The following is a 15,528-nucleotide window of genomic DNA, read 5'->3' as shown; positions in this document are numbered from 1 at the left end:
CTCCAACACCACAGTTTAAAAGCATCAATTTTGAGTCCCCTCTGTAGCCTCCAAAGTGGCCCTCTGGAAGCCCAGCCACATACACTCCCCTGCTGAGGAAACTTCAATGCCTCCCACTGCTACAGCCATCACAAACCTCTGAGCCTGGCATGCTCTGGCCCCTGCTGACCTGTCCAGTCTCGCTTTCCCTTCCCCCCAGGCAGCCAAGCTCACTGTGAGGCCAAGTGGGCCAGTGGGAAGGACACAGATTTGGGAGCCAGACAGAGGCAGGTCTGATTCCCAAGCATGCCTAGTCTTGCTGTGTGCCCTTGGGCAAGTCGCCTCACCTCTCTGAGCTTAAGAATTTCCAACTGAACATAGAGATGACACTTCCTAATTCATCATGAGAATTAAATGATGAGAGATATGGGCCACCTGGAGCATAATAAGCTCTTAATGAAAAGGAGCTGCCACCCCCTTCTTGTTATCCCTTGAACATGCAAATGCGTTCCTCCCTCCACTCATCTGTTAATGGTGTTCCCACCTCTTGGAACACCCTTCCTCTACCTCAATCTGTCAAAAGTTTCTAGATTCCAAATGCCACCTCCTCCAGGAAGCCTCCCTAGGCTGAATACACACAGGTTTGGGTGTGTAGGTCCCTTCTCCCCAGCTATAGCTGTAAGTGTCTTGTGCTCATCTCTCTCCTGGGCCCTGAGGGAGGATCTCAATCTCCCTTGACCTTCTTGCACAAACGGCCCAACTCTGAACTGCCACAGGACAGGCATCCAGCAAACATCAGATATTCCTGAGGGCTCCTCCACCTCAACCACACAGGGCCACTCTAGTCTCACCCCAGGTACTGGCAGGCGGGGTGGGCACAGGTGCTCTGCCATCTGAGAAGGACTACACACACCTGCTACTCCACGCTCCACAGACCCTGCCCCCCAAACTCTACACAGGGTAGCCCCCTCAGCCTCCTTTGTCATGAACGTGTTAAAAATAACCACAATAATCATCTCTTCCACCGGGAGAGAGCAGTGCAATTTACAAAGCAGTCCTCCCTTCCCAGGGCTCTCTCTACATCCTCCCTGAGACTGGCCCTAGAGCCCCAAGTAGGCACCAACTGACCCCCTGAAACACAGTTCTGTCATGTCCCTCCATGGCTCCCCATCCCAGCAGTGTATCAGGATCTGGGGGTGGGGGGTGGGGTGTCGGGGAAAGGCCAGAGCAGAGGAAGGTGACTCTTGTAAATTCCAGGCTCTACCTCTGCAGTACAATGCAACTGGGTACATACATCCCACCAGAATGCCAGACCCCCTCCAATGACTTCCTCCCCAGGCTGCTGGCCTATCTAACCAGCCTCCCGACAGAGCTAGCTGGGTCTCTGCCACGTACCCCACGTGGCCGGGAGCTCCCCGAGAGCAGGGACTACGTCTGACTCATCCCTCTTCCTCCACACTGCCTAACTTCTCACTTCCTTAAGGCCCTCCACCAACAGGATGAAGTCCCAGTGTTGGGGGGCAGCAGTCAGAGCCTCAGCCCCCATCTCCCACCACTGGGGCTACCGTCTAGTAAAGGCTGGTCTACTACAGCCCCCGGTCCCCGGCATGTTCACACACCATCCCCCAGCAAGGGCAGCTTCCTTTACCTTGAAAGCCCTTCCCCTTGCACAGGGCAATGACTTGGGGAGGTGCATAAACGTGCCACGAAATAACACTGGGCCCCTTTCCAGGTCTCCTTCCTGTAGAGTGACGATTTGCCAATCTGCCGGGGAGAGTCCAGTTTGGGCCTGCCGCCCTGATGGAAGTGACCGTACCCCTCCCCCCATTTATAACCTCAAAAATGTCCTGGTTCAGATGATAAATTATATGACCCATGTCCCTTTTAATCCTTCCAAATGTATGAGAGAGGAGGTGTCTGTGCACTCTGAGACTTTACCACCATCCCCAGTACCTGATGGTTTCTTTTTCTAACAAATTGAGAGAAAGGATGAACGTCAAGCTAGAATCTCTTATTTTCTTTGGTTATCTCCTGTTTCAGATAAGTGATACTTTTTTTCCATTGATGATGTGGTATTTCTTTTTACTATACTAAATTTAAAAAGCCATTTGATTTAAAGAAAAAAATTCACAGGCCAGTGAATTCCTATTCACTCCTCAAAACCCAACTCAGAATCATCTTCTTTAGACAGCCTTCCCACCCCTTTGTGGTCTAATCCTTCACTCTTCCTCCCCCCTTGACATCCAGCACATATATTTATACCGATTGCACTAAGTTCTGACAACACACACCTATTTATTACCATGCGCCAGGCTCTGTGCTAAGCATTAACCCACATTCTCTTGCTTAATCCTCACCACTACTCTTCAGAAAAGCTCCACTCTCCCCATTTTATAGGTGATGATACAGGGATGGGGAAACATGCCCGTGATCACACAGCTAGTCAGTGGTGGTGTCGGGGATTGAACCTGGGGCTTGGTGACTTCAGCCAGTGGCCTTGACCACCACTGAACTAGTGGTCACTCTCCCCCACCAGAGGGCAGGTGTGTCTACGTCACCTTGGATCTCATTCACTCAGAGCCGCTCCAAGGCCTGGCACAGACTCTGCTCTGATGAAGACTCAAAGACCTGTGTGACGGATGGGCTGGGACTCGGTCCCCTCTGAGATGTCTGGGGTGGGGGTGGGGGGCCTGTGTCCCACTCCCCATCCCATGAGGGAGCACACAGATTTCTAGCAGCAGAGATCTGGCTGGAAGGATCTTCCGGGAAGTGTACCACATGTGCTAGGTCTCCCCGCTACCCTCTCTGAGAGAGGCCCTGCCTCCTCGATGTCTGCACCCCAAAAGGCAGTTAGAGACCCTCTTCCTGCCACTAGGTCAGGCTTGTCAAAGGAAGACGGCAGGGCCTGACAGTCGAGGAGAAAGCCAATCTAGGACTGGGTTAGGCAGGTGAGGGGCAGCTTCCTGGAGGAGACAGGGCTTGAGCTGTGCTTGGAAGGATGGGGCAAAGGATAACCCAGGGTAAAGGGCATTCCAGGTGAAGAAAAACAGCCCAAGCAAAGGGAGGGAAGCCAGAAAGCAGAGGGTTCCAGGGCCAGTAGGCGCCCCGGTTGAAAGGGTGAGAGAGAACTAGAGAGAAAGCGGGTGGCAGCTGGATCAGGGGTGGGGCTGGAATGCCAGGCCAAGGAGTCTAGGCCATCACCGGGGCCGAATCGGGGAAGGGACACACACAGAGAAGTGAGGGTCCTGAGGCCCCAGTGGGGCGCTCCTGGTCCAAGTCACCCAGCAGCAGCAGCAGAGCGGGATCTGAACCCATTCTTGCCCACCCCAGGCCCAACACTCAGGGGACTCCAGGCTCACCTGGTGGCCATGCCTCCGGAATGGAGCCTGGATGATGGGAACATCCAGCCAAGGGTGGGACAGTGCCCCTGGAGGGAGGCAGGGAGTGTGGCAGAGGACGGAAGGGGGTGGAAGGACACTTTCTCCCAGATGTCTCCTGGCGCAGCCACACCTCAAGTTGAGGATCAGTGGGCAGGAACTGCAGGTTGATGCCCGGCTCCCGGAAGCTGGGCTCTGCAGCTGGTACCACCTCTACCACCCGCCTTCCAGCCCTGGCCTCAGCCAGCCTCCGTGCCTGTCCTCCGCGGAGCTCCTTCCTGCCTGCCTTCCCTTTCTTCCTCTCCCCCCCACCCCACTTAACAGATTGCGGCAGCAAGATGGCACAAATTTATGGCTCAACTCACCAAAAATAACAAGAGATCTATCAAAGGCAGTTTGCGTGAAATTAACAGGCGTCTGTACCCTCTTGTCAAATGCACTCAGCTCTGAGGCGGGCCCAGCCACGCCGCTCCCAGCCTCATCGCTCTCCCAGTACCAACCCAGCTCCACCCTGCTTGGCCTTGCGTTGAAACTACCTGGGAGGCCCCAGAGAAAATGAGCACTGCTCCCCTTGCCCCGGTGCCTGGCGGAGGGGCTAAGACAGGGATCTCATGCTTTCTGTTCACCACCATCCCACTGATCTTGTCCTCAAACCAGCAGCCCCATGTGCCAGCCAGTTCTCCTGCTGCTGGTCCAAGTGCCCACCTGGCCCAGTGGGGAGGAAGTGAGGGGAAGCATGGAGGTGAGGCCAAGGGCTTGGCTGAGGTGATGCCGCCACTGGGCACAGAGCGCGCCGGGTCCTGATGTTGCCACTGGGCAACTCAGATGCCCCCTGCCCCATGGAGCAAATTGAATCAAGTGCCCATCATCTCTTGACCCAGAGAGGGTGGGCCCAAGGGAAGAGGTGGTGAAGAGGAAGAATAGCTTGCCTATCAAGGGAGAGGAAGGGGCTGTGCCAGCCCAGCTCTGGGCACCAGTGTGCCCTGTGAGTCCAGTTACAGTTGATGCCATATCACCACCCACCCCCTGTACAACTCCCTGTGAGAGCCCTGCCTACAGACAATCCCATGGAGCAGCCTGGCAACATGCCAAGCAGGGCAAGGGGCATGAGCTGGAAGCCTAGGGCTGCCTACTCAGAGAAGATACCAGGCTTCATGCCCAGAGACAACCAGCATCCAATCTCCATCCATCCTCAGTCTCAGAGGACCCTGCAGAGGCTCGGAGAATGGTGGGAACGATGATGTCCTTCCCATCACCAGCCCCCTCTGACCCCTAAAGACACCCCAGCTACCAACCAACTCCTGCTTCCGGCTTCAGCCAAGCCCAGCTGGCTGCTCCTGGCTCTGTGCTCCACATGGCAGCCTGCCCGGATGGTGCCCGCCCAGGAGGGCAGAGCCTCTCTCCATCCACTGCAGACCACTGGGCCTACGGACCACAGGGAAAGCCAGACAAAAGAACCTGTCCTCTGCCAAGCACAATGAGGGAGGCCCCCACACAGTAACAGGCAGTGGCGGCTAGGCAGGATGAGCCATAAACCTCCTGATATACGCCTGGCACTCTCCGCTGATGTTCGACAAAGAAGCGAAATTCAATTTCTTCCTGCAGGCACTAAATCCCAGGCCAGCCTCCAGGGCCTGTAGCCTGCCCACGGCCTGGCTGTCACTCGGACGGCTTCATCGACCGCTGTGAGAGGCCAAGGTGGCCTAGGGGAGAGGCCAGAGCAAGGCCACTGGGTACTTGCCATGGATGGGCGTGATGCCAGAAGGCTCACGGGGGAGGCTGAGAAGCATCTCCCCCAGAGCCCTGGGAGAGGCCATCGTCATGATAAACCATCTCTAATTAAACCAGGGTTATCTCCCATTGTACAGCCAAAAATACTGATGTAAGTAAAACAGTATCTACTCAGTGTAACAAAGACGGCTCCCAACTTCCAGGCTGTCTCCAAAGCAGGCATAGGAACAGTCCTACTCCTCCAATGCTCCCAGCAGCCTTTACGCGAGACCCCTTGTCTCCCTGTCCATGCTCTCAGCCTAATCCAGAAGGTCCCTTCTGACTTCCGTCTGTGCATGAAGCCTCCCGATGGTCAGTCAGCACCTGTTATCCCAAATGGGGAAACTGAGGCCCAGAAAGGGGTGGGGGTGGGGGAACTCCTGTTAGTACCAGAGCTTGAAACCACATCCCAAATCTGCCTCCTTCCCACCCCCACGTCCTGGGCCCCCTGGCCAGTCTCTGGCCCAGCCCCATTCAGCAGACACATGGGACCCAGCTGAGGGTCTCGGGGCCTTGAAGCTGCAGGAAGGAGGGTCGGCAGAAGGTGGCTGTAGCTGCGGGAGCTGGGGTGGGAGAGGGAGCAGGCAGGACTCAAGGGCTCAGAGAGCTTTTGCCCACTCAGCAGGAAGCTCCAGCAGCTGGCAGCCTTGGTCCCAGAAGACGTGGGCCCAGAGGGGGAAGACAGGGGACGCTGGGAGCTGAGCCAGGCCAGCCCTCCAAGGCAGCCTCGAAGAAGCTAGCCCTCTTCACATTCTTCTGCTCCTTCCTCTGCCCTGACCCTGGGGCCACAGGCAAAACTCAAAGACCCATGTGGGCAGGAAAACGTCCCTGCACCCTGCCTACTCCAGCCTCCAAGAAACCTTGTCCGCTTGCAGTGGCAAGGCCTGCTGCGGTCATTCCCAGCTTTGAGCCTTTGTACACACTTTTCCCTCTGCCTGGAATGCCCTCACCACCACTGGCTTGGCTTGCTTCCACTTGTCCTTTTGATCTCTGCTCCTGTATCGCTTCCTTCAGGAAGCCTTCCCTGACTGCCCAGCTAGGGGGTCCCCTCCTTGGGTTTATCAAGCTCCTTTGTCTGATCTGTGCCCCCATTCATCCACCCAGACCACAAACTCTTCCAGAGGGAGGTCTGACCCATGCCCCCCCACCCCCGTCAATCCACTTTGGTGACTCCCACACTTGGATAAGGCAGAACCCAGAGGGGACACTGGTGAACAACCACATGAACACCCCAGGATCTGCTGAGATGGGCACCATCAGTCCTCCGGACACTCCCTCCCACCTGGGCCCTGCTCAGACTCACCATATCTCATCTCCGTGGTGAACAGGTCATTGCTGCTCCCAGAGTGCAAATCAGCCTCGGCAGGTGGGGCGGGGCCCCCGGGCACCAGGGCATTGGACAGGGTGTGGGCAGCAGGAGGACCCGGAGGCGTGGTGGTGGTGGCGGGACCGGTCCCCGCCTCACCGGGGCAGCTGCAGCCCGGTTGGGCGAAGCCACAGGCCCTGCCGGCTGCACGGCCACACTCCTCACTCCAGCGGCAGAGGACCCCGCAGGTGAACTGGCTGGAGTTGTTGTTGTTGATGAGCAAGACCTCGACAAAGCGGAAGGCCAGGGCCGCAGGCGCCAGCAGGCGCGGGGCCTCAGAGGGCTCCGCCGACAGGCACAGCTGCACAAAGTTCTTGTCGAAGTGCAGGAAGGTGAAGGGGCCAGAGCCACCGCAGAGCTCCAACCCCGCGGCCTCTTCCTCCTCCTCCTGGGGCCGCCCCAGCTCCGACCCCGCCTGGGCGTCCGCCTCCTCTGGGCTGGGCCGCAGGCACGTAAAGTTGACCAGGTAGTGGTCCAGGGGCAGCAGGCGAGGGGCAAAGTGGGTGCACACCTGCTCCTGGCGGTTGAAGCGCAGATAGAGGGAGTACTTGGTCGGGTCTGGGTTCTCCAGGGTCCAGGAGCAGCCCGAGGCGATGGTAGGAAAGAGGTCCTGCAGTGAGAAGGCCCCGTAGAGCACGCCTGAGGCCAGGGCGGAGCAGGCGCTGGGGGCGGGGTCGAATGCAGCGGCCAGGCGCAGGGACAGAATCACAGATAGTAAGAGGGGACAGGCTGGGGTCATCCTATGTCCCTTGCCCTGTGGAGAGAGACAGTGGTCAGTGGCCCTGAGCACAGCCAGCATGGGCTCTGACTCCCCTGTGGCCCACTGCAGGTTGTAGCCTCGTGGTGAAGACTAGGTTATTTTAAGTCACCCAGGTCCACCTGTGTGATTTTAAGCCAACGGACTTGACCTCTCTGAGACCCAGTTCCCTGACTTCCTAAACAGAGGCACACAGGAGGGGGTCTGGAATCTTATAAGTCCCTAAGAAACATTAGTTGTGACTATGACTATACCATTCCTCCATCAGTCCCATCCACCGCCTGCATCTCAGCTGATGTTTAGATCCAGCCCCAGCCCCAGCCCCAGCCCCACCACCCAGCTTGTATTATTCTCCAGCACGGCTGCTCAGAGTCGCAACGTGTCGTGATCGGCTGTGAGGCGTGTCACACATAATCCAGCAGTAATTGTCAAAGTAGCGATGTTTGACAACGATTTGCTTTTTTATAAATCAGAGCAAATCAAGGTTATTCCCGGAACAATGTCATTCTCACTCATTCTGCTTTACTGAGTAGGAGAGAAAGGGGAGGAGTTACCACCCGTGTGCCAGGGACTGAGCACCTCCTGAGCCGTGCCCATGGGAGGGCATCACAGGCATGAAAGTCATGACTACCGCTGTGTGGACTTCCTGCTGGAAACCAGGGGGAGAGGCATCTGCAAAATGGGTGCATTGTTCCCCTCTAACTCCTTTTCCCCTGCAAGGGGTTATCCTCCAAGGCCTGGCTCCTGGCCTGCTAAGGCCTGGCCCAGGGAGGCCACCGAGCCGTCTCCCTGCTCTTAGCTCCCACAGCCCTTTCCTGAAAGTCTGCATCATCCAATTGTGACCACTGTCCCCTGCTGTCTCCCTAGGGCTAGCTTGCTCATCTCATGAGCCTTCAAGCTCAAGGAGGGGAGACCAGAGTTCATTGATTTCTACCTCCCCGCAAAGCACTAAGCTGAGCTCCCAGCAACTGTGAACGGACGCCGGGCATGGGAGGGTAACTAAGACCCAAGTTGACGGGAACACAAAGCAGTCAGCCCCTTGCGGACAAGGGACGTGGGGCTGCTGCAGGTGTCTCTCACCTACCAGGTCAGGCAGAGCCATTGCCCACGGCCTCCACCCCAGCTGTCCGGATGGCAGAGAGCTGTGCCTGGGCTGCCTGAGACCTACTTCCAGCCCTGCCCCCAGAAGAGATCCACACTGCCTCCCTCCTCCATGCCCTAAGCATAGCTCACAGCACTGGATGGGCCCCTAGAGCCTGGTTGTTCCACATTAGAGGAGAAAAGATGAGGCTCCGAGAGGGGAGGTAGTGTGCTCAAGATCACCCCCAAAGAAGCCAGGCTGAGAGTGGAATCCAGGAACTGAGGCCCCAGCCCGGTTTCTCCCACATCCACCTGTAGCCTCCTGCTCTGTCCCCTTCCCTGTTACTCAGGCTTCAGGCCCGAGCTCTACACAAACTTAGGATAACTCACAGGGTGTGGCTAGGTTGTCCCAGGACACAGCTGCTCCCCCAGGGAGCTGTAGCTGTTCAGGGGTCTAAATAGTGGCTGGAGGCGGTGAGAGGGCAGGGGGCAATGGAGAGGAATTAGAACCCCAGAACTCCAAACCCTGTGCAGCCTCCAGGCAACACCTCACTGCCCCAGATCCCATGTGCTTCCACTCTGAGCCAGGCCCCAGGCCCCGACCACGGACACACACTTGCCCATCCTGGGCCACAGACAGGAGGGGAAGCAGGTTCCAGGCAGGAGCATTGATTGGGGAGGAACTGCCCCAACCCTCCTCCAAAGACCCACCTGGAGTTATTCAGCAGAAGCCAGGATAGGCTGTGCCTCTACTCCACCTGCCCCCAGAGCTAGAAAAGGGACCAGACCCCTGGCCTTTTCGCTCCACATCATGCCTGTCCGAAACCAACCATCCAGCCCAGCCAGCCTGCTGCGGCACCAGGCACTGGCAAAAGCCAGCGGCTGACGATGAGTGACATCCAATCCCCCCACAGCCCCCAATTATTTTTAAGCAGGCTGCAAAATTCAGGCCATGGCTGCAGTTCAGTAGAGGGGAGGAGGGGGCTCATTATAACTGGCCTTGTCTCCCCCACTGAGAGCAGATCAGGGAATCTCCACACACAAACTCACCAACACCCCTGTGCCCTGCAGACATGCACACAAAAGTGTGGATGCACAGACACATGTCTAGCCAGGCATTCTGCGTGTGAAAAGATAACACATGCACAGAGATCAGCGTAAACCCCAAATGAGTGAACTCAATGCACACGGGGTATACACACTCACATATACAAGGCTGTCAAGAGCCAGACACTCGTACACATGCATAGAGATGCAAATATACTCCCTACTGTGAACACACACACAGGTGTTTGGTTCTTTGAAGCTCAGCCTATGACAGCTAAGTAGCATGCAGGATCTGACCTGCTGTTCCTTCTTTGGTGTTCCTGAAAGAGAGACTCAGGCCTCCAGCCCCACCTCCTGAGACTCCCCAGCTCCTGAAGACTCCATAAGCTCCAACTTGCCAAAAAGCACTAGGTCTCTTATCCTTCAGAGCCACAGCCTCGTTTCTCCAGAACTGAGCCACCTCTAAACCCTGCCCAAGCCCCCTACTCCAGTCTCCTTCAGACACCTCCCCTCACATCAATTCTGGCATTTCACCCTGGGTGTGTACGACTCTCATTGTTTCTGCTGTGACATAAGACCTCTTAGGGGTCCCTCTTTGTATCACTCTCCACCCACAAAACAAGGCCAGGAGCCCAATTCCAAGCTGGGTCAGAGATTGCCTCCCCTGGGAAGAGACCTAGGAGGACCCCCGCCTCACAGGCAGCTCAGATGGTCACCAGCTGCGAGTAGCCTCCCTGAGCCTCAGTTTCTCCCTCTGTGGAGCAGAGACCCAATCCCTGCCCTGGGATTTCCAACTCGGAGCCAGTCTGTGGGGGAGACCCATCACACCATCTTTTTCCCCTTTACTCTCCCTTCTCAGAACCTCAGTCTCTCCTCTTTCCTGCTGAGGGTGCGGTCGCTGCCTCTGAAGGCTCTTTGGGTTAAACCTCAGGATAGCTTTGCCACCTGCAAGTCCAGGAAGACCACCAAACCTTCCACGCACAGAGCCAGACAGGAGGGGTATGGAGGTCAGCTCTGAGGAAGAACTTCCTGGGTCCGGAGGTTGACGAGGAGGATAATCTGAAGACCACCTCCCTCAAGACCTCTCTGGGCTGAGAGGGGTGAGGAGCTGGTTGGAGTCATCTCAGTTTCAGGGATCCCCTCCTCCAGCCACAGGCTCCCTTCACCAGCGTGCCCCTCTGCCGCCCTCAACCGTGAGAATCCCACCCTCTCTCCAAGCACACTCAGGCCCGCTTCCTCCCTGACCCCATAGGCCTGGGCGTCCCTTCTGCACCGGTGAGGGAATCAGAGGCTTTCCCAGCAGCTGGAAAGACCAAGACCAGGCTGGAGCGGGAGGGGGCATGGGGCGTAGCGCGGCGGGGAAGGGCACCTCAGGGCAAAGAGCTGGGTCTCCGGGATCCCTGAGATCGACCCCTGGCCTCCCAATGGCTGGAAGCAGGGACGGTGGGTGGTGGGAGCCGGCTGCCCCGAGCTGCGGGCGGGGGAGGGGCAGCGGGTGGGGGAAGGGGCGCGTCCGCGCGCACATCCATCGCGTTTATCCACCTGGCAGCTCCAATTCGCCTGCCCGTCACTCACCCTCCGCCTCCCGGGCGCTCGCTGCGCAGCCGAGCCCAGGCCGACACGCGGGCGGGGACCCCCACGCAGCGCCTCGAGGTCACCCGCCCTGGCCCCGGCCGGGGACTGAGTCTTCAAGGACCCCTCTCACGGAGGTCTGGCGCCCGGGAGGGCACACACCCTCCATCCAGCCTCGAGAGCCGACTGGCCAGACCCAGGGGAGGGGCGACCCTCCCCAGGGCCGCCCCTCCCTCTTCGGCGAGCTGAGTGTCTGAGGACGGGGGGGTTCCAGGGCCCTCCCGCACACCGCTAGGATGCGGCCCCCTAGCCCCTCGGGGCGGGAGGGGGCAGTGCCGTGCAGGAGGCGGGGGAGGGGTCGGTGACTCAGCCGCCCTCCGCCCGCCTCCCGGAACTTTGCAGCAGCTGGAGCCGCCGTTGCTACAGGAACCGAAAGCTTTTGTTCCCCAGTGTCAGGGTTGCCCGGGCAGGCGGGAGGCTACGACTCCCCGGTGGGCCCCAGACCCAGCCACGCTGCCCAGAACGCTTCCGGCCCAGCAGAACGTCATGGGTTCGAGCCTTCTCTCTCCCCCTTGCTCGCCAAAGCCAGGTTTCTTCCGACTCTTGGGGGCTCTCTAGCCAAGTTGCCCCCTAACTCTGACCTGGAGCACTGACTGCCCTGGAAGGTTCCTGATGGCATCTCTCCTCCCGAGGGTGGAGGTAGTGGCTCTTCTGTGCCCTCATTTGCTCCTCTGGGACCGATTTCCCACGTGGGCCCCCACTAAGGGGCAGCCTACCTTGGGGGACCTTGGATGGGGTTCCTCCACCTCCCCAGCCTCTGCACTTGAGCCAGGATTTCAGAGGCCTTGGCTTTTCACGGATGCCCCTCTGATCACACAGGAGTCCAGCGGGGATGCTGAAGGATAGGTGAGGAATCCAGGAAACTAATGGTCACTGGCTCCCTGGACCCATCATGGTGGGCCCTAGAGCTGTTTTCTGCCTTTATTATCCTGGAGGCTGGACAAGTGTCACAGAACTTGTCCTGCCTTTCTCCTCTGGGATTAGGAGTGGTGTGGAGTGGAGAGGGGCTTGACCTTGGCCTTGAAGAGGAAATAGCCCAACACACCTATCATTGTCAAGCATTATTAGGTGCTAGACTCTCTATACAAACTACCTAATGCCATTTCTCCCAGCAAATATATGAGGCAGTTTTCAGTGACCCATTTTACGGAGGGCCAACTGAGACTCAAAAAGGTCATATAGCTTGCCCAGATCACACAGTTTTGAACCCAGGTCATCCAACCAAAAGCTGAGTTTCTAACTACTTACTCAGCTCCATTCCCGGGAGGTTGGGAGGGAGGGAAAAGGGCAGGGACTAGCTAGGACCTCACTGTGGGTTAGAGAAATGTCTGCCACACACACCCACCCTAGACTGGACCTAGCTCCTTCTGAAGAGTGATGGGGGAGGGGGAAAGAAAAGGGGAGGAGAAGGCAGACAAGGGAAGAAGAGGGGAGAAATCTGTCAATCTTCGTCCAGGGAAGACCCTCCCTCAAGCCCCCCCCCAACTAGGGCATACCCGGCAGGGTCCACACTGACTCTCACCCCTGTGGCAGCTCCAGGGATGCTCCCTAGGTCCCCTTTCTGTCCCAGGCAAGGCCAAGTGGATTCCCCCACTGCCTACTTCATGCGCAAGCCAGAACCCACCTTTGCCCCCACCCCCACCTAGTGGGTACTGCCATGGGGTAGACAGATATAAGCTCCCCGGGGACACCTGCCCAAGCCCAAACAATCCCAACCACCTCAAATCCACAGGCCAGTCCTGCTGGTCTGTACCTGGGGGCTCACAGGGCTCCTGGGGTAAGCCCTCCCTCCCACCCCACACCCCATCCCCAGAGCATATGGCCAGACAACCAGAACTGTTCCCGCACTGCTAGCAGGAGGGGGCACCCAGCCTCGCCCACCAACCTCCTCTCCTCAGGGACTTCCCAGCGCCAGTCCCGCAGCCACCGCTGGTGCTCGGGCTGCGGAAACCTAGGGTTGCCCGCGGGAGGAAAAGGGGCGGCGGGTCCAGGACTGCGGGCAGGGGGCGCCAGAGGACGCCCAGGGGCCCGGCCGGCAGCTGGCGAGGCGGGCAGGCGGGCAGCATCTCTTGGCCCGGGAGCCCCTCCCCCCGCGGGCACCAGACCCTTCGCCCGCTCCGCACTGGCCGTGGCGCGGAGGACTTCCCTCGGACCCAGCTGACTGCGGGAGTGGCCACCAACTTCAGAGCCTACAACCCGCACCGCCCCCCCCCATTATGCCAGCCCCCGGGGCTGCGGGAGGGTGCGTTTGGTGCCCAGCTTTATGCCCTGGGGGTGGGAAGAGAGGAATGGGGGATGGACAGAGAGACTCTGACCAAAGATGGACAAGAGAGGCAGGGATGCGGGGCCAGTCGAGATCCCAGGCTGGAGAGGAAGGGGCTCGGAGTAGACATGGGGGACATGGCCCCAAGTCCAGGCTGAGGGGGAGGGGACTTGCAGCAGAGATTGGTGAGGGATAGCGGGACGCCCGGCAGATATGGGGGAGGGAGCAATCAGGGCAGAAATAAGAGGGGGAAGCATGGTCGGGTTACCGGCGCGGGGAAAGGCAGTAACTGTGGGCAGACATGGACGGGGACAGGAAGGACTCTGTGCAGAGATGAAGTGGAGGGGAGGAGCAGGCTTCAGCCCCAGACGAGGAGGGGGGATTAACGGGGGAGACACAGTCGAGTTGCAGGTTGGACAGAGGGATTCTATTCAAGCGTGGGGGCGCAACCCCGGATCCAGGCTCAGATAGGGAAAAGACTCGGGGCAACGATGGGGGTAGGTCTGGGTCAGAGCTGGGGGACGAGGGCGAGGGGCTTTGGCAGAGATGGGTAAGGAGGAGGGGGGCAGAAAAGGGACTCACCAGAGATGAAGGGGACCTCGGCCCCAGGCTTGTAAGTTCCCAGAGAGATGCGAGTGGGTAAATAGATGCTGAACGAACTCAGTTCGGGCGGGGGAGAATTCAGCAGAGGTGGGTTGGGGGAGCGCCCCTAGTCCGGGCCGGTGAGGAAATCGGGACCGCGCCGGGAGGGCTCGGTGCGGGGCCGGTCGCGGTCTGGGGCCGAGCACTCACCTGGGCGCCGTCAGCAGCAGGAGCGGGGGCCGGCGCTGGCGGAGGCGGCCACGGGGCGCAAGTTTGCCATCCCTAAGGCGGGGGCTTGGCCGGGCGCGGGGCAGCTCGCTGCAGCCGCGCGGAGGGCCGAGGCTCCCGCTCCGCGGAGCGGCGGGTGCAGAAAAGGCGCCGCGGAGCCGCGCGGGGCGGGCGGGCGCCGGGCCGGGCGCGGGCTCCTGCCGCCGCCTCCTCGCCACGCCGCCCCCCACCCCCCGGCTCCCCGCTCCCCCGCCCCGAGCACCGCCCGCGCCGCGCGCCGCCTCCTATTTGCGGGCGGCGGCCGCAGCCGAGGGCTCTGAAAGCCGGCGCCGCATCCTCCTCGGTCTCCGAGCGCCGCTGCCGCCGCCAAACGGGATTCCTCCGGCCGCTCCGGCCGCTGCCCGCAGCGCGCGCCGGGCCGAGTGACGGCCGAGGCGGGACGCGGCGCCTGCGCGGGCCGGGCCCGGGAGGGGGCGCGCGCCGGGCTGGGCGCGAGGAGCCGCGGGAGAAGGGGCGGGAGGGGGATGGAGGGGTGGGAGCGACGCGCGCCGCCTCCTGTTAAAGGGTGAGCAGCGCCAGCCGAGCCAAGCTCACCCTCCCCCTCCCCGCCCTGAGCCCCCCGGCGCCGGCGCGGGAGAAGCCCCGGGTAAGCCCCCGCCCCTCCCTCGGCCTCCTGGACCGCAGGATGAGGCGATCCGCGACACCACTCCGGCGATACCCCAGGCCCAAGGCATCTCGCGCAGCCAGGGTCTCTGGGGCCCTGAGGGCTGAAGCGTCACCACCCCCCTTTCCCCGTGTGCACTGCAAATTGCATATCCCTGTGCATGCAGGTGCCACTCGTGTGCGCTGAACTTTGCATATGCTTATGCATACAGGTGCCCTATGTGTGCCCTGCAGTGTTGCTTGGCTCTGCATGCAACCGCCACACACATGCACTGTGCGTTAACGTGTGCTCAGGTCCTGAATGCATGTTGCTTGTTCCTGTGGGTAAAGATGTGCAAGCTTCCAAGTGCCACATATGTGCTGAATGCTGCGCATCACTTGTATGTAGGAGCCACACATGTTCACTGCAGTGTGCTCTGTTTGGTGCATACTCTTGTGTAAACTGGGCCGTGTTGCATGTCCCTAGGCACGGGGATGCTACACGTGTGCGGTGTGTTACATGTTTTCCTGAGTGCCTGTCTATTCCCTCAAGTGCCTTTCCCTGTGCCAGGGGCGCCCCCATGTTGCATCTGTTTGTGTAGAAGCAGCAGAAACCTACAGACCCACCCCCTCCCCATCCTGGCAATGCATCCAAGAACAGTTGGGTGGGGCCAGAGCCCACACGGTAAAGATGGCACTCAGGGAGATGCCCATGGCTCGGGGCCCTGGTGGGGTGGTTTGTGGCCTGGGCTTGTTGCCACCAGGAAGGTGGGCAGACCAGGGACACACCACTTCCGCCAAAGAC

At 59.5% G+C, this 15,528-nt stretch overlaps 1 protein-coding gene across 15 annotated transcripts in view; it reads right to left on the bottom strand.

The window, feature by feature from the left end:
* ADGRB2 (adhesion G protein-coupled receptor B2) overlaps positions 1-14,309 on the bottom strand; it is a 36,697-nt gene extending 22,388 nt beyond the window's left edge. For 6 of the 15 annotated variants that reach the window (XM_081585990.1, XM_081585985.1, XM_081585986.1 and 3 more), the window contains exons 1-2: positions 10,952-11,348; positions 6,430-7,246 (exon numbers count right to left, since the gene is read on the bottom strand). In XM_081585990.1, the coding sequence (XP_081442116.1) occupies positions 6,430-7,231 (802 nt within the window). In that variant the 5' untranslated portion in view covers positions 7,232-7,246; positions 10,952-11,348. Of the gene's footprint in view, positions 1-6,429; positions 7,247-10,918; positions 11,350-14,063 lie in introns of those variants that run through there. The other 9 variants (XM_081585979.1, XM_081585984.1, XM_081585987.1 and 6 more) reach the window with 3 other exon arrangements.
* Positions 14,310-15,528: the final 1,219 nt, after the last annotated feature.

This window comes from Giraffa tippelskirchi, chromosome 3 (assembly GCF_054371585.1).
Source record: "Giraffa tippelskirchi isolate mGirTip1 chromosome 3, T2T-mGirTip1v1.2.pri, whole genome shotgun sequence".
NCBI lineage: Eukaryota > Metazoa > Chordata > Mammalia > Artiodactyla > Giraffidae > Giraffa > Giraffa tippelskirchi.
Note: the sequence above shows the minus strand (reverse complement) of the source record. Positions and strands in the feature narration are given on the sequence as shown.